Here is a 26,444-nt window from a genome sequence, read left to right on the forward strand (position 1 = left end):
GACCTGACTTAGCAACTGAACAAAAACCAAATATTCTAGATACCAGCACCTTGGCCTTTATGTTTATGACCTTCCAAATACTAACATTTGGCAAACATCTGTTGGACATTTACCTCATGTTAGGTACTAATCTAAGTGTTTTATGTGTTCTCCTCATGTCATAGTCACCACAACTCTTGGAGATGGACGCTATAGTTTTATCATCTCCGTTTAATAGATGAAGAAATAAGACATAAAAAGATTAAGAAACTTGCAAAGTTACGACTTTGTAATAGCAAACCAAGATTCAGACTAAAGCACTGGGTCTTATCTGTTATATCATACTGCCTTAGAATCTTAAGTTGGATCCCGTTTCAGGATTAGATATAGAGAATTTTAGAGCGATAGGTCATGTCCAGTAGGTTGATTTTCTGTGGGGTTTGTTGAACTAGCCCATTCTGTTTGCCTTTGGTGAGTTTATAAGATAAAATTTCAGAAGTTCATCACTCCTTGAATAATATCTTGACCAAGAATAGTAAAGAAGGCATGGTTTGAGATACCATCTTGCTTTACGGGAAACAGCTCTTCTTGTGGCCCAGAATAGTGGTATTAGAACATTTGGTCAAAATAACAGGAAAAAAAGAGCTCACCAAATCAAAGTGCAAAATGAAAATCAAGAACAGTCAAAAATATCCACCAATTAAGTTTTTTTTTTTTTTGAAGATATTAATGTGAGGTCTTTTGCCAATTTTTCCCTGCTGCTTTTAAATGGGGAAGACCCAGTTATTCTATTGGGATTGCAGCTTGTTTGTTGTAAATTATCCAAAAACTTCTAGGGGGCAGCAGTGAGCAGGATATGAGCTGAGTTCTTGCTATATATACTGTGGTAGTTACCTCAGTGAGCTCCCTTATAGAGGCAGCATTCATCAGGACATATTTTCCATTCCCTGGGTGCATCAGAGGATTTTTAGCAAGCAAAGTTAATGGAAATTACATTATTTAGAAGAGAAAAGGAGAAGGAAAGATTCCTTGTCTACTTTATCTCTACCACATTTACCCATAACTTTTGTAAGGAGTCCTTGTCTTCTGAGTTGAGAATAATGTTAACTTTGAAAGCAGGTGCCAGTTCATTTGAGAATAATGTTAAATTTGAAAGCAGGTGCCAGTTCACATGTCCATGATGATGATGATAACTATTTTAATAAGTACTTTAATAACTGTTGTAAAAAGCATCCTTTTCAAAGTACCACACTTCTCACACTTTCAGAGTTACTGCCCTTAAAAAGCTGATAACATTCTGAAGGGGAATTTGTAGATATCCTTAAGTATTCACACTCATTTTGAAATACTTAATTGTTTCTGAATTGTGAACCCTCAATATTTTGCAAGTAGTTTGCTCTCTTTTCAATTCTGTTCTCCTTCCCTCAAATAGATATTTTCATTAATAGCCTTTCTTTTATTTTTGTTTCTCATGTCAGTTTGATAGACTTCATTAAAATTTTCTCCCAAGAAAGGTGAATGACAGTTTATAGACAATATAAAATCCTAGAAATGAAAGGGATCAGATTTATCTTATAAGGAAAATAAAATCAAGAAGTCCTATATTGTTTATGTATTTTACTTATTTTAAGTTTGGCATTTGTGTTTTATAAATGATCAGTGGAAGATTGTTAATCATTATAAAACTTAATTGTCTATGATTTTGGGGTCATATAGGAAGACTGTGTTTAGCTTTGTAATAAACAGATGAACTGTTCTCCAAAGTGACTATACCATTTTTTGTTCCCACCAGCAATGAATGACAGTTTCTCTTCTTCCACGTCTTTACCAGCAATGGGTGTAATCAGGTTGTTTTGTTTTGTTTTATTGGATTTTAATCATTTTAATAAGTGTGTAGTAAAAAAAAAAAAAGAAGTCCTATATTTGAGATACGTACAGATAGCCATTAGGCTACTCTTTCTCTGGTCGTTTTTCTAAAAGAAGAGTAGGCCACAGTGCCTGTTCTTGCAATAAGCTTTCCAACATATTTGCACGAATGGATTTATATATAAGTGAATAGCTAAATTCTATACAAATTCAAAGGACTAATGACAGGATTCACATTGTACCTAACTGTAAGAAAATGAAACTTCTCAAAGTTGCAATGTGGGAACTTTGGCTGCCTTGTAAAGAATTACAAAATGAGGCTAGAAAGGTGAGAACATATAGATGGAGATTTCTATACCAGGTCTGGTGATTAGTGATAGAAATATCTAATAAAGGGAAGGAAGACAGGGTTAAAAAGAGGAGGAATTAGTTGCAAAAGTAGATTGAAAGTCACAATTAAGAAACAAAAGGAAGTACTTTTAAGTACATGTCAATTGAAATAACAAACAGTAGAAATTATGTATTATTTCCTGAAGATAGAGTTGAATAACTTATGGAATCCAACTCTAAGATTTTAGGTTAATGATCCTGAAGTGAGGACTACTTTAGGCTTTGTGTTTCTCTTTATGGCCTGCCAATTCTGCTCTTAGAGGGCCTAATAGTTGTTTTATAAAGCATCAGATAAATTTAGAAATACGTGAAAATTATTTAGGCATACAAATAAATTTGACATCTTCTGGTCATGATAGAATAAAGTAGATCAGATTTATTCTCTCAAATAGAAAAGTAGATAAAACACCTGAAGCAATAATTTTCAGACATTGGATAACAGTGATTCCTGAGAGGATGGAAGTGAAAAGCATGAACCTATGATTCCCACAGCTTACTGGGGTGGTGTGTTGAAGGGAGAGAACTGGTAAAAACCTGGCAATGCCTGGCAGTCTTGCTGAGTAGAGGAGACAGTGTTCATGGAGGCCAAAGCGGCTAAGGTTTGTGAGATAAATACTGGTGGGGAAGTTGCTGAACAAAGAGAAAGCTCCAGAGATGTGCAGAGGGTCCTCCTGGAATCTTTGGCTGAGTACTGATCTGTACATATATGGCAAGAAACTACCAGTGGCTGTGGAAAGAACCACCAGAAAGAAGGAATCATAACAAGCCTGAGAGCTAACACAGGTGCCAAGAATAGTTTATGTCCCAACCAGCTGGAGTAGAAGAGTTGTGGGGCATTGAAGAGCAATTCCTCAAAAGGGCATTGCCTCAAGAGTGGGGCCAAAAAGGCAGGCCCTAGAGTAAAGGCTGCTCTGGACCCATGGTAATAAGCTTAAATACAAGTCTTAAAAGCTTGAAACTGATCCAAGTAACTTAACTGTATCACAGAATAAAACCCAACAATATTTAAAGGAATACAACAAATTCTGGTAACAACAGAACCCAACAACATTGAAATTCACAAAGTCTAGCATCTAATTAAAAATTCCCAGGCATGAAATAGAAGAAAAATATAACAAAGGGGAAAAAAACAATCACTATAGAAATACCCAGAAAAGAAAAAAATGTTAGAATTAGCCAACAAAGATATTAAAACAGATACCGTAAATAATATTTCACATGTTCAGGTAAGTAGAGGAAAGTGGACATTATGAGGAGAAAAATGGAGAATATAAAAAAAGATCCAAACTGAATTTCTAGAGATGAAAAATACAGTATCTGATATTAAAAATACATGAGATGAGATTAACAGTTTAGACACTGTGGAAGGAAAAATTAGTAACCTTGAAAATAGAGCAGTGTGACCCATCCAAGTAAAATAGAAGAAAGGCTGAAAAAAGATGACTGGAGCTTAGTGAGCTCAGGGACAGTATCAAGTCTAAGCATGTAATTGAAGTCCCAGAAGGGAAGATGGGGTATAAGTGGTATCACAAAAAAATGTTTAAAGAAATAATGGTGTAAGATTTTCCAGATTTGGAAGCATACTGACAGATTCAAGAAAGTCAGCATACCCCAAGTAAGAGAAAAAACATACTGAAATATATAGTAATCAAATTGCTAAAGACCACTGATAAAGAGAAAAATAAAGCAACCAGAGGAAGAGACATATTATATACAGAGGAACAAAGATCTATCAGAAACCACGTAGGCCAGAGGACAGTGTAGCTACATCTTTAAACCACTGAAGGGAAAAAAAAAAAACACTGAAGAAAAAAGAAAATCATCAACCTAAATTCTATACCACCAAATATATCTTTGAAGAAATATGGCTATACTTTTTTAGGCAAGCAAATGCTGAAGAATTCATCACCAGCAGACTTCTTTAAGAAATATTAAAGGATATTTTTTAGGCAGAAGAAAAAATTGAGGTGAAAGTTTAAATCTACACAAGGAATGAAGAGCAGTGGAAATGCTCTCATCCTTTATTATCTCTGGAAGACAAGTGACTAGTCAAATAAAAAGAAAACAACAATAATGTAGGGTTTACAACATGTTAAAGTAAAATATATGATAATCATAACACAAAAGAGGGGGAAAATGAAAGCATGTACTTGTCTAAGATTTCTGCACAATATATGAAGTTGTATAATGTTTTATGAAGATGGACTACAATAAGTTACAGACATAAATCCTAGAGCAACCAGTAAAAAACAAAGAGGTATTTTAAGAAGCTGGTAATGGAGATAAGATGCAATTAAAAGATACTCAATCCAAAGGAAGGCAGAGAAAGAAGGATACAAAGAACAGATGAGACACAGACACAAAAAGAACATGATGATAGATTTAAAACCAACCATGTCAATACTCTGGTTGTTCAGTGGTAAAGAATCTGCCTGTCAGTGCAGGAGACTCGTTCAATCCCTGGGTCTGGAACATACTGTGGAGGAGAGTATAGCAACCCACTCTGGTATTCTTGCCTAGGAAATCCCATGTATAGAGGAGCCTGGTGGACTACAGTCCATGGGGTCACAAAGAGTTGGACGTGACTTAATGACTAAACAACAACAATCTCAGTACATTAAATTTAAATGACCAAACCCAGCATACCCAGTAGAAATATAATGTGAGCCGTATATGTAATTTAAAGTTTTCTAATAGTCACATTAAAAAGAAAAGAAACAAGTAAAACTAATTTTTATAATATATTTTATTTAACCTAATAAATCTAAAATATGTTATTTTGGCATGTAATACATATTAAAATATTATTAATGGTATATTTTGCCTTCTCTAAAATATATGTATTTTACACTTACAATGCATTTACACTTACAACACAATTTGAATTGGTCAAATTTCAAGTGCTCAAGAGTTACATTTGGCTAATGGCTACCATACTGGACAGTATAAGCCTCCAGTTAAAAGGCAGAAATTACAGATTAGATTTAAAAATATGTCTACAGAAAACATTTTAAATGTGAAGACACATATAGATTAAAAGGGTGGAAAAAATATACCATACAAACAGTAAACAAAGGAAAGGTGAAGTAACTATATTAATATCACACTGGTAGATTTCAGAGCAAGGAATATTACCAGTGATAGATATTTCATAATGGTAAAGGAGGAAATTCATCAAAAGGAGTAACAACCTAAGTATGTATGCACCTAATAACAGAACTTCAAAATACACGAACTAAAAACTTAAAAAACTGGAACGGGAAAAAACACAAATTCATACTTACTATTGAAGATTTCAACACCTCTGTCTCAATTATTAATTGCTTCCAAGGAGATGTTAAATGTAAGTGATGCTCAGTAAGAGAAGAAGCAGCTTATAAAACATTAAGCTCAAGTAGACAAACCTAGCACAGGAAATAGATTTTTCTTAGGAAATAAAAACTGATTGAGTCAGAAGGAAAGAAAATTAGACAAGATGAAATAAATTAGTTAAGTGAATATGATGGAGTCTACCATATGCTAATGATCAGGATGGAAGTTACAGTGTAGTCTTTCTAACATGACTTATTGGACAATTCCACATCATTATAGATCACCTCTTTAAAGTGTTTCTTAATAGAACTAGTCCTTTTGATAAACTAGGTATTATATGTCAGGTCACAGGGAGAATAGTAATTGCGGTTGTCATGACTCCATAAAAATAGACGCTGCCTGTCTTTCTCTAAAACTTGCACAGTAATTTTAATCGTTCGTTACTTTAATTTGCATCTGAGAAAAGTCCTGGGCACAGTGAGGGATGCCGTAACTCAGAGCTTCCCTTAAGTCTGCTACCTTGGTTTCTATAGTATTATTAGGTTATGTCTTAGGAGTGAGTGACCTTCTGATTTATAACATTCAGAGGTTGTTGCTGAGTTAGTCCTTTGGGTTTTGTGCTTGACAAGGATAAGTCTAATTTAAAAATAAGAATGAGGAGGTAGAGGGGAAAGTCTGGAGGGATAAAGTAGGAAAACAGCTTTTTTTTTTTTTTTTTCCTAAAAGTTATCTTGATCTCTGCTTCAGAACACTGTCATGCTCAGGACTTTTAGAATACTTTTTTCCAAAGTCTGTTGTAAGGGTTCAGTGTGTGAAATTGGGAAGGGTTAAAAGTTAGACTTTACTGTTAGTGATGTAGTTTACTTCTCAGTGCGTGAGAAAACAATAGTTTGGCTGGTTTACTGCTTGAGAAGGAGGATACAAATAGCAGTGGTCATTTGTGTCATTGTGGAAACATACAGGCAAGGGATTGAGTCCTCAGTTTGAAAACATTGTAGACTTTTCTTTCAAAGAAACACTTTTTTCAGCTTAGCCTGGCAGCTCTTCACATAAAGTCACAAAGGAAAAAGACACCATAAACAATCATTCCACCCACAAACAGGATTGCACAGACAAGCAGACGCTCACTGCCAAGGCTGTGAAGGCAGCAGGAAAGGCAGTTCTTTAGGCACCAGGGATTGCAGCAAGCAGAGGCAAGTGTGGGCCCCCAAAAGAGTGGCAAGTGCAAGACAAACAGTAGGCACAGACAAGCAGACTTGTTACTCTTCGTCCCCAATTCCGAAGGGAATTCAAGATTTTCTGGAACTAAGAGAGTCCCATATACAGAAAGACTCTACCACAGGAGGGGAGGGACCCTTGCTGTCACAAAATACAAGCAACTGCTCTCACCATCATTGCTTCTCTCTCATCTTAGACACTGTGATCCCTTCTCTCATTTCTTTTTCGTTCATCTTTAGCCCTCCTCTGTGAGATGATGTGTAGGATTTTTTTTGTTCTTCTAACTTCTAGGTTTTTTTTTTTTTTTTTTTTTTTGATGTGATTGTATCTTGGCTGAACGATGGCAGTTTTCCTTATTTGGACTGAGAAATAGCTGAAAAACTGAGGAGAGAAACTTGGATCTAAATTCTGCTTCAGATGTCAGATTATACATCCTCAGCTAATGGGAGGGAACAGTGAGGCCACCAAGCCCCCTCCTCCTAGGATGCAGGGCAAATGAAAAAGAGCCCAGATCACTCCCTAGAGCTAAGTAATGAGCTGACTTTGGAGGAGGCCATTTCCCTCACAGTGGAGAAACCTTGGTGGGAGGGAGAACTAAAGCAGAGAAGAGGGGGTTCTCAGTGTGGTGCCCTGATCACTAGGTCTCTGTTCCTGTTCAGCTGGCTTGGTCTTTAACTTTATAGGTCACTCTGTCAAAATAACAAAATAAAGTAACATAAGAAACCAAACATCTCAGGCTGTGTAGGCCCAGCTAAACTTAATTGGTTTCTGGCCCTCTTTCCCCCTGAAAAATAGGATAGTCATATGTAGCGTGACACTCATTTATGTCACCCTTTTCACTTCAGAGTAATGATCCTAGATATACCCCTCTGAGGGACACCTGGGGGAGATATATCTCTGTGGCTTTCATGTGCTTGGCTGTCCTTATCTCTCTTGTTCCTTCCACCTCCATCTTAAGTCCTTATTGCCTGTTGCAGTATTTAACTTGTCTGCCCCCATGGAGGATTTGGCTTACGGTGATTGACAGGTTGTCTGCCTATTCGCTTCACCCCTTGAATTGAAGGGTTTAGCCTCATGGCATGGGTAATGTCATGGGATAGAATACCAGAGGAATCAATCCCTTTTTGCTAATTTTCTCTCACCAGAGGATGTAGGTTATAGCCAAGAAATCTGTGCTTGCTGAGCAGGTAGATCCTCCTGCATTCCTGGCTGCCTTCACAAGCCTACAAGCATCCTTTAGCACCATCAACCTCAAAGATAAAGTGAGATTAAAAACCTGGATTGGAGAAATCTATGATCCTAATTGTGTCCTAATTCATCATCATTGTTTTATATAACTGAGCTCTAGTTACCTGTTGGGCATCACACTAGGGAGAGAATCAACCACAACCTGAGCCTATTGCTCTGTCTTCAGAGATGCAGGAAAAACAGTGTCTTTCTTCAGTCTTGACTTTCCTTCCCACCACCCTCAGAGTCCTGCTTCTTGGTGAATGTGGTTTCCCTGCAGCTGCCTAGGCATCCTCATCTATAGGCCCTTTCTCTAGTCTAGACCGCGCTCCAGTGTGTTCCTGGCTGTGTTCCTTACTGCCTACCCAGTATGTAGTTGCCTACTGTTGGGCAGTAGCTCACTGCTCTGGCATCTTAGTGTGTAAATATTTGTCAAAGGACGGGGGTGTTTTCCCATTCCCCAAAAAGCATTCTGAAAAATGTGCCTGTTTTCTTAGTCATATTTCCAAGCTTTGGATCAGTTAGCCCATTCATTCCTTGTAGTTGACAGACACTGGCCTGACCTCAGCTGGCCACATAAAATAAGTATGCAGTAACTTCCAGCACAGTAACTTTGAAGCTTTAGTACCAAGGAGTCCTAGACCTAAAGGAACTGTGGACAATGTAGTCACTATTAGCGAACACATCATTTCATTAACATATCTCCCATGTCAAGCATTTTAATTTCTTTCACTTATACTTGATATTGAAGAAATAAGTGGAATCAACAAATATGAGGCAGCTAACCTTATAGGTTCTGGGAGAAAACTTGACTCTTCATGTTTGTGGTTTTACTTTCAGGTCTTACGTAATGTAGGTTATAGCATATCCATGTCTGCCTGGATAAAGGTGTTGTTGCCAAGCTACTACAAGTTTAGAGCTGTTGTTCCAATATAGTTGATGGTGTATTCTGTCACTTAGTTCTACTTGAGACCAAAGCAGTTTGCTTCTGCTAAGTAACTTGTTAGGCTGAAAATACAGTCTTTAGTCATGGAGCAGAATTTTCTATCTTCGTGCAAAATCAGGAGACCTACACCGAAGGGTTGAACTAGTAATCTTAGTTTTTGTTAACACTAGACTCTTGAGTTCAGAGTTTATTTAAATTGCTCGCACAGTCCCAGCAGACTAAAGGAACTGCTCATGTGTGCCTTGCTGAACTCCTGCTTGTAATGTGTACCTGCTTACACTCCTTCCTGTCCTCTCATCTTGTAGTACTTCTTCCTCCTCATGTTCCAGGTTTTTTTAACCTAATCTTCAGCCTTCTACAAGTGTGGCCAACATCTTCCCATATGTATCCTGAACCATATATATATATATCAGCCTTTTATGTTTTCACTGTTTGTAACCACCTCAGCCCCCCTCTTTTCTAGTCAGAATTTGATATAGGGATATTATTAGGCTGTTGGGTGTTGAGATCATAACTGAATTGATTAGGGAATTAGCCTATGCTGTGCAGTATAGCAACTATGTTTCCTTCTTACAACACAACTATTTTGAAAGGCTGGAGTATCTATTTTAATATGTATACTTTATTTCCACAGATCATCAATTTCTACATGAATATGCTGATGGAGCGAAGTAAAGAGAAGGGATTGCCGAGTGTACATGCATTTAATACCTTTTTTTTCCCTAAGTTAAAAACGGCTGGTTATCAAGCAGTGAAACGTTGGACAAAGAAAGTGGATGTCTTTTCTGTTGACATTCTTTTGGTGCCTATTCACCTGGGAGTGCACTGGTGTCTTGCTGTGAGTGCCTCTTTCATTACTGATAACATTGAAAAGAAGTCTATGGAATAGAATACACAGAGAGCACTGAATACTGGTTCTACATAGATGATTGAAAGAGCAGCATTTAATTATCTGAAAGTTGGATAGATTAGGAAACTCCCTGTCAAGAGTGGGAGATACTTAGACTTTGAAAAAAGCTATGAAATTTCCTTTTCTGGAAATACTTAAAAATGGAGTTATAGTCAAAGCAACCTAAAGGCAAGGAACACATGGGGAGAAAAAGCGACTTCTTAATGGTGCTGCCAACTTAAGATTCTGTGACCATTATTTTCTGCCTAATCATGATTTGCCTTGCATACTTAATAATTTATTGCTTCCCTGGTAGCTCAGACAGTAAGGAATCTGCCTGCAATGTGGGAGACCCAGGTTCGATCCCTGGGTAAGGAAGATCCCCTAGAGAAGGGAATGCTACACACTCCAGTATTCTTGCCTGGAGAATTCCATGGACAGTGGAGCCTGGCAGGCTATAGTCTATGGGGCTGCAAAGAGTCAGACATGACTGAGCAACTAACACAAACATGACTCTGAGAACTTGGGTACACTAGCTTAATATATTAATAAAAGTATACAAGTTACAGCCTGCTTTGAATTATATTTGAAAAGAATTAAGTCAAAAGGAAATTCTCCAAGAAACAAAACCTAGAGTCTTTTACCATCTTTCTGAAAATGTGTGGAAATGATCTCACTTTATTTACATTCTCTGAAGAGCACATTGTGTCTTCACTGTTGCCTCCGTTGCAAATGGAGACCCTGAAAACTAGAAAAAAGTTTCAGGGCAATTACTGGGCCACTTAGTAAGTCAGCCCCCAGTGTAGTTCTGAGTAAATAATCACGCTGTTCTTTCCTCTGCAGATGAAGCATGGTATAATGCTAAGTATCCATCAAACTTGTCGTGATTTCATAGGAAATCTGGCAGAAGGTTCCAAGTTCCAGGGAAGGGAAAAGCTGAGATTTTCTTCAGTTGATAAACACAGATTTTTTTTTTTATTCCCAGGTTGTGGACTTTAGAAAGAAGAATATTACCTATTATGACTCTATGGGTGGGATAAACAATGAAGCTTGCAGAATCCTCTTGTAAGTAGGGAGTTGAAGACAAAGAGTTTGGTGTTGGATATATGTTATGTTTTTCTAGCTGTTGAACTCAATTCTCTGATACCTTCAATGGAGTGGTTAATGAAGGAAAACTTTATATTGATTAAGATGGGTATTTTCCATCTAAGTAAAGTTTAATAATAATAATACCAAAAATACAAATACAAAATACAAAATACCAAAAATACATCCTGATGGGTATAATTACTGTCCCAGTGCATGAAAATAAAGAGTGGATATAGACATATAGATATAGAAACTACTTAGAAGTCATCTACCCCAACCTCCTAATTTTTCAGATAAAGAAACCAAGACCCACAGAGATGACTTTGATTTGCTCAGGTCCTTCTAGTTAATGGCTCAACTGGGAACCAGAATGCAAATCTCTTTACATTCCATCTGTTTCTCTTTCCAAAACGTCTGTGGCCAGGAAGGGGGTGGGTTCCATGAGGTGAATTAATTGATTTGGATTGAATTTTTATACAGAAGAATCAAGACTATAAATAAATACGTACCTCAGCATTGCTAGAGAAATATTTTCCTTCCATTAGCTTGAATTCTAAAGGACCATATAAACCAAGGAAAAGTTCAAAACTCGTTCCTCAGTGGTGACAGTAGGAAGAAGGACCCTGGATATTGAAGGCAGAGGTCTTGCTTCTCTGGAGCTGACAGAGTGGGCATGAATTGTGGGAGTTCTAAAGATTCCCTGTCCAGCAATATATACTGTTTTCCTTAGACACGTCAGAAGAAAATTCTTCCTGACGATTGTCAGCCCCATTCTTGCAGTGGCAGCTCCCCAAGCTCATCTCATTCTCTCCCAATACCTTAGGCAATATCTGAAGCAAGAAAGCATTGACAAGAAAAGAAAAGAGTTTGACACCAATGGCTGGCAGCTCTTCAGCAAGAAAAGCCAGGTACGTTTCATCTTGATGAGATGGAAATCCTGAGATTGGAGTATCGGTTAGAAAAGGAGTATACTTCTTGGGCCCTGGCGTCCTTCTAAGTGTTTAGCCTGACCTCAGCTGGGGAAGATAGAGTAGAGTAAGCTATCTGTGGGAAAATCAGTAATGTATTTCTTATGAAGAGCTAGGTTTTCTAAATGCCCGGCTATTTTGCTAAACTTTCATCTATGGGAGAAAATGTTTGCAGACTGCTTGGCCCTTGTGGGAGAGACCAGCTTTTACACCCTTGGGTGTCATAGAAATCTCAAATAGTCTCCTATGTGATAAACATGAAGTATACAGGCTGGACTGAGACACTGAATTTTTTGCTCTCTGAGCCTGTGTTGTTCTGAGTGGGGGACCAGGACCATCTCTTCAGAATTCAGGGAAACCTGGAAAATTTATATCCTTTGGTTCTTATTTATAATCAAATAAGAAGTAGGGAAGCTTGGAAAGATGTCACCATTTTGTTATTTTTTGCCTTTCAGGAAATTCCACAGCAGATGAATGGAAGTGACTGTGGCATGTTTGCCTGCAAATATGCTGACTGCATTACCAAAGACAGACCAATCAACTTCACACAGGTAAGCCAAGCCTTTGGGAGGGGGCTCTGTGACCACCCTGTCTCCAGGCTGCCTGATAGATGTTTTTCTCTCCATTTGCTCCACTTAGGGGGCTCTGCTTCAGTCTGTGGCTCATGACCCGGGGTGGTTTCTACCTGTGCCGTGTCGAAGGAAAAGGAAGGATAATGATAGGCCACATCCTGGGTCACCATACATCATATATTGTAGTTAAGCAATCCCTGCCAATGGGAAAGCCTTCTCTGTTCATATACCCTGCCTACCTCAAATCCTGTAAGAAGCAGAGAACTGGGACCAGAGCAAGTTTCCTCAGTTTCCCTTTATTTGGTAGCAGTGAAGTTTTGGAACAGGCCACACCTTGATCTAATGTAGTTTGTTATGCTGCTCTCTTCCCCTCGCTTTATGCAGCTGATCAGTCTTCCTTACAGTTTGTGATCGTTAATTTCTGTCCACATGGTCCTTTGGAGACCAAAGTGAATTGAGACTAGAGATTATAGTTTATTTGGTGTCCTCCGCTTAACCCTTTGCTTCTGTTTAAAGTAATGACTTTACTAGAGTTTCCACCACAGCCCTTGGGTTGAGCTGACTCTTGCAGTTCGTTTAACTCTTTTGGGGCAAAGTGAGTTTTGATTTTCAAGCCTCAGATCCCATATCCTCTTAAAAGTTCAACACAGAGGACTTTGTTGAATTTAAACACCATTCTCAAAATTCTTGGAGACATTTGAGGATAGCCTGGGGATTCCTGGCAATGCCTAATTAAACCTCTAGGTTTACAACAACGAAAAGTAGCAATAGCGATAGTAATCGGAAAAAGCACTGGAAAAAAAAAATCACGCGTAATGAAGAATGAGCAATTTGAAAGACCAAAAATGCAGCTGAGACTATTTTAGGTGAAAACCTCAAGAAGGAAAGGAATGTTAGGTCTGCATGCAAGAAATGAAAATAAAGGTATCTCTGTGTCCGTACAGCAACACATGCCCTACTTCCGGAAGCGGATGGTCTGGGAAATCCTCCACCGAAAGCTCTTGTGAACACCATCTCAGTTAGCAGACATGGACTTGTGATGGACCAGCTCTTTGTTGTCTACAGCCAGAGACCTTGGAGACAGCTGCTCCCAACCCTCTCTTCTTGTAAAGTCCTTGATCCTGGACCAGGCCCTGGAGAGATGCACTCACAAGCACATCTGCCTTTCCTTTTGTATCTCAGATACTATTTTTGCAAAGAAACTTTGGTGCTGTGAAAGGGGTGAGGGACATCCCTAATCTGAAGAGAGAGACTGCTTTTCACTTCTTCAGTTCTGCCATCTTGTTTTCAAAGGGCTCCAGCCTCACTCAGTCTCTTAATTAGGGGCCTGAGAGAAGCTTGGAAGGACTCTTGGTTTCGTATAAACTGTTGTTGTTAGGCCTTACTAAGAGGTAGGAATGGATGTGGGTAAAAACGTAGGGATGAAAACCACCAGCATATACACGCACACATACGTATACACAGGATTTTCAAAATGTGTCACCAGGATAGTGACTGTAAACTGGACTTTGGGGCACCTGCAAAAGGCCGTCCTCCAGGACTTATCCTTTTTATATGCCCCTTGTGAAGTCCGTCTGCTTCTGTACAAGGCTGTTTTATTATCTGTAGCTTCTTCCCCTCCTGAGGCACCACATGTGAGCCCTGGGTGGACCCCAAAGTCCCAGGCAGTCCTTTCCTTAGAAGCAGTGGTTTGCATGTGCTCACAACACATGATATGGGGAAGACCCACCCAGGGAGTGGTTTAGTGGAGCAACAAAGGCGCCACTTTTACTGCTACCTACTTCTGACCAAGAAGAAGAAGGACCTCAGTCTTCAGCATAAAATTCCAGCTTTGGATGAATGCAGGTCTAGTTTGGTCTGTGGCTAGCTAGTTTAAATATGTTTCTAACCACAGAGAATTTAATATATATATATATTTCACAGGGATATGCTTTTTTTTTTTTTAAGGCTGAATGTGTTCACCATTTTAGCCTATAGATTTATTACCATTTTCCAAATTTAGCTCCAGCACACAGAGATCCCAGCCCCTATGTGTAGGGTGTTTGTGGACTTCCTAACAGAGTATTTTGAGGCCTGGACGAATTTTGGCTTGGGGTAGAGGTTACAGAGGAAGGTGAGATTTTCAACTGGAAAACGGGTGGAATTTGGACTGATCAACTTGAGATTGAAAAACTGCTATTCTTTTTGTGTTCCTTGTAGCATCTCCCCCACCTTTTGAGCGCTCCTCAGGCTAGATAGTGAAACGATCCAATGCCAGTGTCATTTTGTACCTAAGTTCCAAAATAGGAACATTTTATACTTTTTTCTGTATTGTAATAGGTAGTTTTGTATGAGATCTTTTCTTCTCTTCCCTTGTACCTCATCCTTTCCAACATTGTGCTTTCTCCCTGGGCTTATTTGAAAATTTTACTCTGTTTTATATCAAGCTTGTTTAGTACATTTTTCTATGTGTTACCACAGGTTACAATTTGAAAAGAAAACTATTTTTTTTAAATATTCCATTGTTAACTGAATGTTACTGTTTCCACTCCAGCAACTAGATGTCCTACCTTTTTCATACTGCCTGCCTTTGGGGGGAAGACCACCTTTTGTTTGTTTTCTTTTTTTTTCTTTCTTCCTTTTTTCCCCCCCCTTTTTTTCCTTTTTTTTTTTTTTTTTTGGTGTTTTCTGTAGGTAATAAATAGCTTTCTACATATGAGTTGCTGGGACTTTTCACATTCTCTTAGAAAGGTATGGCATGCAGGCTCATTGTGGGACTCCTGTACATTGATTCTTGGTACTTAATGTATTGAAGTGACAACTTGAAAGGTGGCAATATGGTATAGATTTTGGACCATGAATCAAAAGACCTGAGTTTTTCAGGCACATTTGCTATTGTCTGGGGAACTCAGAACAAGATAGTTCTCTGTATTTATTGTTTGTCCATTTAGATAACATCTGTCTTACCTTCTCACCGACTTTTTGTACAGACCAAAGCAACAAATATTTATTGCCATGTATAGCAGAAAATGAAACATGCAACAAAAGCACTTTGAAAAATATATAAGGAATTGTTAAGCCTGTCTGAATTTGGCCCCGCTTTCTGACCAATACAGTTTTGTACAAGGTGAAGTTAGTGATCCTGAGACCACCCCGTGAGTGGGCCAGGCTGAGACACAGACTGGGGTCCAGAGTGGGAACCAATAGTGGAGGCCATTCTTTCCAGAGAGCTGCCCAAGAAGAGCAGAACTAGCATCTGGAAACTTTCTTCTTTGTTTTAAGGGTGGGCCTTGATGACTGGGTTGGGAGGGTGGAGGAATGTGATGTTCCTGCCTTCCATGGACAAGGGCATGTTATCAGCATCTTATTTAACCTGCTTTAAACTAAAGCCTATTACTTTCGTTTTCTCCAATCTTCCCCTCTCTCCTGTGCCCAGTGCTCATAATTACCTTGTTGTTTGTCATTATTTCCTTTCTGAATCATGTTCGACTCTTTGTGACCCCATGGACCGTACAGGCTCCTCTGTCCAGTGGATTTCCCAGGCAAGAATACTGGAGTGGGTTGCCAATTTCCTCCTCCAGGGGATCTTCCCCACCCAGGGATTGAACCTGTGTCTTCTGCATTGGCGGGCGGGTTCTTTACCACTGAGCCGCCAGGGAAGCCCCGTAATTACCTACCTCCCTTAAAAAAAGGAACATTGATGGATGATAAGCTCTAGATGCCAGATATGTAACCTTCAGTAGAAACCATAGTTTCACCAATCACTTCTGGACCCTATACAGAGAAAGACCATTCGTGCCCGTTTGAGTATGCATGGTTCAAGACTAGTTCCATCCCATTTGTCACCTGGGCCCCCTGAGACCCACCGTTGCTCCCTGGAGCCCTGTTTAGGGTTGAATGCAAGAGTACTTCGTCATCTAGCCTGGCAGGTGTGAAAATTGACTCCTCTGTATATGAGGTGCTTCATACTTCTCTGTGGTGTCAACTTCTTTCTTGTTTAGCCCCTGTAATTGTGCTAGCATCTTCTACCCACTACCTCTAGTAATATTAGCCCCAAAGTTCTGGGATAGAAACAGGAAACCTGGAAAAGCACTGCCAGCAACCATATTCCATAGTCTGTCCATCACCACCTGGTTTTACGTAGCCCATAAAAGGCTCCAGTGGGTAGAGACGGAGCATTCACTTCAGAGCCCCAGTGTTTGTAATGTTTCAGCCTTTGGTCCTTCTCCCACGCCATCCCTCCAGATCTCAAATGTCTTGACCCAGAGTAAGAGACAGCTGATACTTGGGCTTTGTCTTCTCCTATGTTCCACCTGGATGGACTAAGGTAGGGGGGAGGAGAGGGTGGAATATGATGCTTTCACCCTGGGAGTTCACATACCCAAGAGCATCAGAAAAGGATGTGTAAAACTACTGGGCCCTGTTGACAGACTACATGCTGAGCTCCTGGCCAAGTGGCCATGTTTCCCTGCCCAGGAAAAATCTATCCACAGCTTCAAATTCATCCTAACATTTGGGAAGGGATGGGTAAGGCTCAGCCCAGTATCTTTCCTAACAGCCCAGGCCAATTTTGCCTGTGCTGAATTCTAACAGCAGTCTTTTAAGAGCTCATAATTCCTATTCCCAGCTGTGGAGGCGAGGAGAGACGTAACATGAGGTAAGTTGGGTCATGCTGGTCAACACTAAGAGAAGGAAGTGCTTAGACATGCATGTGCGAGAGAAATGTGAAACGAAGGGACTTTGAGCTGGAGGATAAGCCTTGAGGAAATGTTAGTGCAGGCTGCTGCTCTGGCCTGTCAGAGGGTAGGGTAATTCCAACCGGGAGTGGTTGGACCGGATGTCCAGGGTCTTGTCAAGGTCTAAGATTCTTAAATGTTATTGAGACCCATAATGCTGCTTGGAATAGAAATTAGTCAAGGTAGAGATTCAAAGTCAAATTTAAGGCCAGTATTAGCACTGGCTTAATCTTAGAGGTAAGGCCCAGGTCAGTCCTCCCTAACGGAATAGTTTGTAGCTGCTGACTTTTCTCCATTCTAAACTGAGGGGTAACCATCAACCGCTTGACTTCTGGAGAGTCTGGTTCCATCCTTCGCAAAACTTTGGTGCTGGGAAAGGAAAGCATGTGGGGGAGAGGTGCAGAAGGAGTCCAGAGCACCCCTTACTAGTTCATACTCACTGCTTTCACATACTCAAAGTGCACACACACCCAAATCCCACCTCCTTGAAGCCTTCCCTGATCACATTATCTTAAAATCTCTTACCTGGACATCTGCAGCCCTTAGAATCAGCAAACAATAAAACTCCATGTGGCATGTGTATTGTAATCTGCCCTTTACATCAGAAATGGACTGAGATGTGTGTAACCACTGAAGGCAGGTGAATAATTTGATGCTTTTCTTTCAAGCCAGGAGTTCAAGCTGCTTCTCTCTGGCCTGCTAGGGAGGAATAGGGGCAACTGACTAAACATTTACTTAGACAACATTGCAGAAGTCAGGGAAGAAGGTCCATTCACAGAAGCTTGCAGTGAGGCTGTACCTCCTTTGTGCCCCGAACCTAATGCCTCACTCCACATTTAACAAAACCCACTTCCTCAGCGGTTCAGCATGTCCTTCAGAGTCTCAGTCTCTATGCCAGGGGGCTAAACAAAGTATTTTTTCCCTAACCACACACCTTTCTATTATATACAGTTTTCTCCATCTTTTTATTTCCAGTACATCCATCATGGATTGTGGGTCCCCTTCTGTTATCCTTGTGCCTTAAATGGACTGTTTCACATGCTGCCTGTGTCTTGTCTATTGGGCAGAGCTAAGTTCCTGGAGGGCATTTGCCTCATCCACTGCTTCTGGAGAGCCCCTTACGCTAGGTGTTTAAATAGGCCTGTGTTTAAGCACTAGGCTTGGGGGGCCCTGGAGGGTGGAGTAAAGAGATGATTTGACCAAGGAAATAAAAGCCACCCATCCTCAAGAACCTTAGAACCTAATTTAGAAAACCACACAGGTACCAAGCAATGGACATTGTCAAGAAGGCAGACACAGTCATATGGTCCAGTTTGAAGCTGGGTGTAGATGATGGAAGGCCGATGTGGAGAGAGGTCAAAGATGATGTTGCCTTAGTCTGACTATCCATGTGTGACTCCCTAGTTTTTATGTGTTGATTTATTGAAAATAAGTTCTGTAGATTTCGTTTTCTTGCTTTGACTGGAAACTCCCTAGTAAAAAGAACTCGATGGTGTTTGTCTCTCTGACTGTCTCTCTGTCTCTTTGACTGTTTGTTCTGTCTCTGTCTGTGTCTGTGTGTCTCCTGATCCAAGTTGGACCAGTGATTGGATCCTCATGTGGTCTGGATTCTTGAGTCCACCCCTTAACCAGGAGTCTGAATACTGTTCATTCATTCATTTCATTCCACATACCTGGAATTGAAGCCTGAAACACAAATAACATGCAAATCCGTGGCTCCCTGGCACTTTTTAAAACCAGACCTGTCTGTGGAGTTGGCAAGAGAGCCCTCCTGAGCCAAGCAGACGAGTTGGGACTTCCAACCCACCCTGCCGACAGTGTCTCTTGTCTCCTTGCCCCCTTCCACACCTCTTTCTCCTCACAACCTAACCTCCAGGAAGTGCTTCCACTACTCTACCTGTTAAACTCACACTCCAAAGAATAAAACAAGAATCCACCAACATCTAAAAAATCTTCCACTATCCTGGTGAAACAGTTTTTTCTTTTTAGTTTTGTTTTGTTTTATTTATTTTTAACTGGAGGATAATTGCTTTACAATGTAGTATGGGTTTCTGCCATACATCAACATGAATCAGCCATAGGTATACATAAGTTCCCTCCCTCTCTGCCACCTCCCACCATGAAATAGTTTTATCTGTGTTGAGTTAGAAGAGTCCCTTGTCATCTTCAGGGCATTCTTGAGTTCTAACATTTTTCCAACATGGTTAAAATTTTTCAGCCATATGAAAATGATTGGAGTGAGGAAAGAAACCATCAAGCCACTCTTGTTTTCTGATTCCCCAGTGTGGTTAATGATAGCTGATAATTACCTGGGTCTGCATAGGGAGAAGACTCCGTCACAGTGAGGAGCTGGACCTGATAGCGGTCAGTCAGCCTCTGCCAGCAGATGCTGGGATTGGTCTTGGGCACTGCAGAAAGTTACAAAGGGAAGTGGGGACAGGAGTCACATCCCTTAATGAACTTGTGTTCCAGATGCTCTTTTTATTTTTTTTTCAAACTCTTTTCCTTGTAATTTATTACAAGATATTGAATGTATAGTTCCCTGTGCTAGATAGTAGGGCCTTGTTGTTTATTTTATACATAGTGTTTGTACCAGATGCTCTTCTGAACCCCATAAAAAACAGTTTTGCTTCCTTGCACACCTGTGCCCCATTTCCCATCAGCCCGTCACCAGCCAATTTATCTGTGCCTACCAGGGCTCATGAGGCCTGCATGTTCAGCTCACCACCTCTCCCACAGCTTCCCCTACCACACAGGCTGCACAGCCTCCTTGGTGTTTGTCTAACAAGCCCACCTTGCTTCTCTCTTGTGGTCGTTCTTCTTGTAGCTTCCTATAGCCGGAGGGCTTGTCCCCAGACCTCCTCCTCCCTGAATCACCCCCCTACTTCCTCCATCATCCCCACACCCCAGTTCTCACATTCCCTAGCTCCCTTCATCTTTTCTCTGTAGCAGTTCATATCTGGCTATATTGTTTACTCATTTGCTTTGTCAGCCTCTCACTAAAATGTCTATTCTGTTTGTGCTGCATCCTAGGTGCCTAGAACAGCTGCAGGAGAGAATTGTTGAAGGAGTGAATGAATTACAGTTATTGAGCATCTCTGAGCAGGGCTTCAGCCTCCACCCTGTTCAAGTCCTCACTCACTTCCTCCTTTGTGGTCGACAGTGCACCCTCCCCAGGGCCTCTGGCTTCCAATTCATCATCCACTTAATACTTGGAGCTGTCTTCTTCCAATAATAATAATAAGAGTGAGCACTTACTGAGGCCTGGCCCCAGCCTTATGTACCAAATCTTTATATATATATAATATATATATATATATATATTACCTGATTTAACCCTTACAAGTGTATGATGTAGGTTCTGTTATCCTCATTTCTCAGATGAGAAGACGAGGAGTGTAGAGAGTGAATAGCTTGCCCAAAGTCTCACAGATTGTCACTGACAGAAACAGGGCCTCCAAGCCAAGAGCCTGAGTTCCAGAAGCCTGTGACCTGCCACTCCTCCATCTCAGGAGGGTTCATGGGCTCCACCAGCGTGAAGCCAAGGAGAGCCTCCAGTGATGAGGTCCGCCCAGGCCAATCCTTCCTCGTTTCCTTCAGGAGCAGGGTTGAGGCCCTTACTTGTCTACTCACCTTAGGAGGGTCAAGGGAAATGGCACCTCTCCTCTGGGGTTCATTTCCTCTTCTTTAGAAAGGAGTACTAAGGAATTTCCTCACCCCTCCTTTGATAGCTCTTTCCCTACCTGCCCTTCTTTCTGATCCCGACTCTTGTTCCCAACCCCAGATAACCCATATTATTGGAGGGTGGTAAGTAGGGAGACACCAAGCAGACCCCATGCATCCCCACCGGGGCTCAGGGATCAAGGGGGTATGTATGGGGGAACATTTCGAGGCATTCTGGGTGCTCTGTGCTTCCCTGGTAGCTCAGCTGGTAAAGAATCCACCTGCAATGCTGGAGACCCTGGTTCGATTCCTGCGTCAGGAAGATCCACTGGAGAAGGGGTAGTCTACCCACTCCAGTATTCTTGAGCTTCCCTGGTGGCTCAGATGGTAAAGAATCTGCCTGCAATGCAGGAGACCTGGGTTTGATCCCTGGGTTGGGAAGATCCCCTGGAAGAGGGCATGGTTACCCACTCCAGTATTCTCGCCTTGAGAATCCCCATGGACTGTAGCTCGCCAGGCTCCTCTTTCCTTGGGGATTGTCGAGGCAAGAATACATGTCACAAAGAGTTGGACATGACTGAGCACAGCACAGTGCACTCCATTTTATCTTTTCACTTTTGAGTGTGTCTCGGGCTCTGTCCCCTCAGTATGGAGTTTCCTCCCCCGACTGGTTTGAGAATCTCAGGAATGTGAAGCCCAGTGCCCTCCTGCTCTCCCCTCCCGCCTCCGGACACAGAGCCCCTGTCGAGGCCGAGGGGGAGGGGTCCTCCTGTCTTCCCAGAGAAGAAAGACAGCACACACTTAACCCTTCTTCCCACCCTCTCCCTGATTTTTTCCCCAAAATCTGTCTGCCACTTTCGGCTTCCTCTTAAACAGACGGCCTTTCCCACCCTCACCCCTCACTGGGGGCTGCTCTTGATGGTAATTACTCCTAATTGTTTTCCCTTGGCGCACTAGGCCTTTTCTCACCAGCCCTGAACCAACAGTTCTGTTTCTGCTCAGAAAATGGGCTTAGCACAGGCCAGAGGCAAGCCCTCTCGGGCCTCAAAGCTCAGACTTTCTAGGTCTAATTCAGAGGACAGATTTGACCATGGATAAACTTTTAAGGGAAGGCTCCACTCGACTCTCTCAAGGCAAATTGCAGCAAGAAATAGTGATTAAACTTCAGGAGTCTGTTCCAGCGACAAGAGCCCCCGAGGAGCTCGGAGTACTTTCTTCCTGGAGATCTCAGCAGCAGAGATCTACTGGATCTGGCCAGGGGCAGAACCCTTGAAAGGTGTTTCTGAGCCCCATAGCGCCGGTTTTTGGTGGTGTGGAGCTGGCCATCTCATCAGTCAAGCTCCCTCTCCGCCAGAGGACCAACTTCACCTGCCCCCCACAACCCTCAGCCCCATCCTGAGTGGACTGAGGAAGCCCTTTGCTGAAGCTTGAGCTCATCACAGCCACTCATGCATGCATACATGCGCACAGGGACACATGGTGGCTTTGTGTTGCTCCCTCCTGTCACCCCCAGCTTCTGGATCAATACCATAGTAGCTAATGGTGAGACTGGAGGAGGAAGATGAGGGAGTGGGACAATGGGTATTGGAGGGGGTGGTGAGAAGAGTTTGAATGGGGGCAGAGATGTCCTTAGTGGTCTAGCACTCTTGAGAATTCTATATACATTTTGGGAAAGGGCTTGGGGGTATTATCCAGAGTAAAGAGGACATAGAATGTTTCATTCATTCAAAAATTGCGAGTGACCTACATCAGGCCCCTGTGTTGCATTCAGGAAAACTTTGTGCAACTCCTGGTCCCAGCACATAACACTTCTCTAGCCCCAGCCTAAAAACATTTTGTCCCTGGGGCTCTGTTTCATGGCAGCCTCTCCATCCACTTCCTCCCAGATTCTGAGCCCCTTTACCCAGCTTCAGAGTACCTTTCCTGCTGGGCAGAGAAGCCTCTGCAAGAATGGGCCTGAATAAAAACATGAGGATGGAGAAAAGGCCAGTTTCACTCAACCCAGCCCTCCAGGAGAATCTCAAGGACATCCTATAAAGGGTCTTGGAAAGAGAAATTTTCTTGAGACTCAGGAATAAGTTGGCTGCTCCTTCTAGACCCAGATTTCTTCTTTCCCACATTTGGACCAAAAACTCAGGTTAGTTTTATCAGAATGTCTACTTGGATCTAAGAGTCTTCATTTGTTTATCTTTCTACCCATTCACCCATCTACACATCTGCTTATCTATCCCTTCATCCATGCAACATTCACTGACTTATTCTTTTAGGACCTACTCTGGGCCAGGCACTGGGGAGAGAGGGATGAATATGGCTGGTCATTGGTCTCTGTGGGCCTATTCTTTGGTCCCCAGGGCATCTCTGTCAGCCTCAGCTATTTCCACACGGAACCCAGATCTCCCTTCTCCTCTCACATAAGATGCCAGACTCCTACTGAGGAGTTGTCCCAGTGGCTAATTAGAAGTCCTGAACCAAAGGTAATCGGGGCCAGCAAGGGGAATAGAGGCCAGGTTAGTGGTTGGAGGGATGCGGAAGGCTCCTAGCCAGGCCACTGAGCCCATCACTGTGGTCTGGCTCTTTTGGTGAAAAAATAGCAAGTTTAGACAAGTGTCTCCCTGTGTCCTGAGCTCTGGGTTGCTCCCAGACAGGAGTCACTCTATTACACAAATCACAGCCAAGGGAAACAAGGGCCCAGGGAGGACTGGAAGAGGGGGAGAATGGGAACATGGGGCTCAGGACAGGACTTGGGCCAAATCTGTCCACCACAGGCACAGTGGTACAAGTGAGGCCTGCGGACTGGGTTGGATGTCTGGGCATGCATCGTGGGAGCTGCAGGTGAGACAAGGGAAAGAGAAGCCCAGACTCACAAGACAAGGAGAAGACAGACACATACCATACAAAACTGAAACCACCACAAAAGCAAATAGGGTCAGCTCTCTAGAATCTGTTTTAAAGTGTTATTAGTAGACAAAGTACTCAGATGGGCAACAGGAGGGTGACAATAGGGTTGAGAAGAGGAGGTTATGACAGGGCACCAGAGAATGTGAATGTGTGTGTGTGCATGCATGTGTGTGCCCAGGAGCTCTATTAATATGTGAGTTAGGATCAGTATGATTTTCTTTTTTCAGTGTCTTCTGCTTCATTCTAAAATCAGGACTCTGAGTGGTTTGGGCTTCTCCAGGCCTCTGCTCCTCTTTCCACGTGTGGCGAGTTAATGGGACCTGCACACACAGAGGCTCACACAGCCTTGAAGACAGAGGCCCATTCATCTCAGGACACGGCGGCACCTCTCTCCCAGGCTGGCCTGCTGTCCCAGGCCGTGGCTCCCACACACACGAGGGGAGACGTGCGCCTTCACACACGCCACCTTGCCCTCGAGCACACACAAAAAGCCACACTTGGGCTCTGTTAACCCTTCACCACCATGTGTGGGTGCCTCTTGGCACCTAGCCTGGGCTCTGGCTTTGCCTGTCTCAATCCCTTTTACCCAAGCCTCGCCCTACCTGATTTAACCCTGGAACAACCTCCTGCAGGTCCCTAGGGAGCCCACCGTGGGCCTGCAAAGCCTCGGTGTATCAGGGAGAAAACTCAGCCAAAGAACTGGATGGAGGCATTCCTTCAAGTGGAGGAAGAGAGAGGACTCTGAGGGTCTGAGTTCAAGTTACAGCTATGTTGTCTGCCAGCTGTGTGTCCTCGGACAAGTCATTTAACCCCTCTGGGCTTCAGTCTTTGGACTGTGAGATAAATAGAAGTAAAATTAAGGTTCACAGGTACACTTACTGAAGTTATATGCATGACATGTAGAATTTTATATTTTGCTGGAAAGAGGTTTCGTAAGTTTAGCCAGCTTCTCATAGGTCCCTTTATCTCCCTCAAACCCCAAGATCAGTGAATTTCCTGAGCTTTCAGGACTCTACCTGCGTGAGTTATGTGCTTTGTAAGTGTCACAAATGTGGCCATTGTAAGTCCACTTACCATCTAAGGTCAGTGTCTGAAGTTCTCCCATATGACCACTATTTGCATAAATCCAGGTTGGGAATCCCATGCCCATTACCTCCATGAAGACTTGAGATCAGGCTCAGACTGAGATGCTCTTATCTGATGAACCCATGTACTGGGGTGGGGTCATCAGATTGGAGGGTCAAGCCTGGTAGGGGTCATGGAACAAGAAAGAATGGAGGATGGGGTGGGTATTAGGAATAATAACCATGATACTGATGTCTATTTAGTGCTTTCTGTGTGCCAGGCCTTGGGAAACCAACCAATTATCAAAGTGAATAATATCATTATTCTCATTTACAGATGAGGAAACTGAGGCTTGGGGAGATTGTCCATTACTCAGAATCACTTAACTAGTTAAGTGGTGGAAACTAACACTGAAAGCAGGACTCCCAGAGTCCAAGGACTTTACTCTGTTTTTTAAGCAATCTTTAAAAAAAAAACAAATCAAACCTTGTCCATGCTACACGGCATGTGGGACCCTAGTTCCCTAACCAGGGATGGAACCTTAACCACTGGACCACCAGGAGAGTCCCCAAAGGCTTTATTTTTCAAACAGAAGGACATTGAGGGGATAAGCCCATCTCCAGTGACATTTCAGAGGAACTGGGCACAACACTGCGGTGTTTGGGGTTCAAAGCTACGCAAGAAACACTTTTTGGAGAGAAGAGCTGGAGTCTGAAGTCTGCCTGAGCTGGTCCTTGGGGGTCTGAGGGCAGCAAGAAAGCTGGGCCAAAGGCACTGGCTCTTCAGAGCTTTCACCAAGACCTCGTGCAAAGGCCTCTTTGTTCACTGCCCTGACTTCTACATGGTCCTCCGTCTCCATCCTCAGGAACCTTGGGCTGCTTCACCAGCATAGGGTGGTCTCCGGTCTGTCCCACCCTCAGCCAGCACCCATCATGCCTCGGGGTCCCTACGAGGATGGGGGGCTCAGGGATCAGGGACAGGACTTCAGGATATTGGGTGGGCAGGAAGGACTGTGTCAGGGAGAACCAGATATTGCAGGGACTGTGTGCCTGCTGCTCCCCCAAACAAACACCTTTTACTTCTCTTGAGGCAGAGACTCAAAGACTTATTAGCTGTTTATTTCTGTATGACTTAAAAAGAGTTTTGCAAATTCCTATTAATTTCCTATTAAAGGGCTCAGAACTCCTCCACCCACTTGTTAATACTGCTCCTCATCTTCTGCCTGTAATCCTTCCCACTGCCCCCCTTCAGCCTCTGCAGCAATGAAAAAAGATGGGAAAATATGCCAGTTGGATTTTTTTCAAATATTTATTTTTATTTATTTATTTGACTGCACTGAGTCTTAGTTGCAGTTTGCAGGTTTTTTAGTTGTGGCAAGCGAATTCTTAGTTGCGGCATGGGGGAATCTAGTTCCCCAAACTAGGGTTGAACCTGTGCCCTGGGAGCTTGGACTCTTAGCCACTGGACCATCAGGGAAGTCCCTGGATTCTTGATAGATATCCCAGAACTTAATTTCAGCTTCCTTGTCCCCAGACTGGAGTCTAGAAGGAACCCAAGGCTGAATGAAGGAGGTTCATTCATTCCTAGGGCTAGGAAGGAGGTCTACCCCTAGGGAGTTCTGGAGGATGAGGTCCACTCCACTAGGGA

At 42.3% G+C, this 26,444-nt stretch overlaps 1 protein-coding gene across 50 annotated transcripts in view; it reads left to right on the plus strand.

Moving 5' to 3' along the window:
- Positions 1-25,987, plus strand: part of SENP1 (SUMO specific peptidase 1) — a 61,825-nt gene extending 35,838 nt beyond the window's left edge. For 20 of the 50 annotated variants that reach the window (XM_081589054.1, XM_081589067.1, XM_081589028.1 and 17 more), the window contains 5 exons: positions 9,573-9,776; positions 10,813-10,892; positions 11,740-11,824; positions 12,340-12,435; positions 13,401-15,520. In XM_081589054.1, the coding sequence (XP_081445180.1) occupies positions 9,573-9,776; positions 10,813-10,892; positions 11,740-11,824; positions 12,340-12,435; positions 13,401-13,463 (528 nt within the window). In that variant the 3' untranslated portion in view covers positions 13,464-15,520. Of the gene's footprint in view, positions 1-9,572; positions 9,777-10,812; positions 10,893-11,739; positions 11,825-12,339; positions 12,436-12,523; positions 15,521-20,204; positions 20,429-23,959 lie in introns of those variants that run through there. The other 30 variants (XM_081589069.1, XM_081589037.1, XM_081589070.1 and 27 more) reach the window with 8 other exon arrangements.
- The last annotated feature ends 457 nt before the right edge of the window (positions 25,988-26,444 follow it).

The sequence above is a fragment of the Giraffa tippelskirchi genome, chromosome 4 (genome assembly GCF_054371585.1).
Source record: "Giraffa tippelskirchi isolate mGirTip1 chromosome 4, T2T-mGirTip1v1.2.pri, whole genome shotgun sequence".
Taxonomy (NCBI): Eukaryota; Metazoa; Chordata; class Mammalia; order Artiodactyla; family Giraffidae; genus Giraffa; species Giraffa tippelskirchi.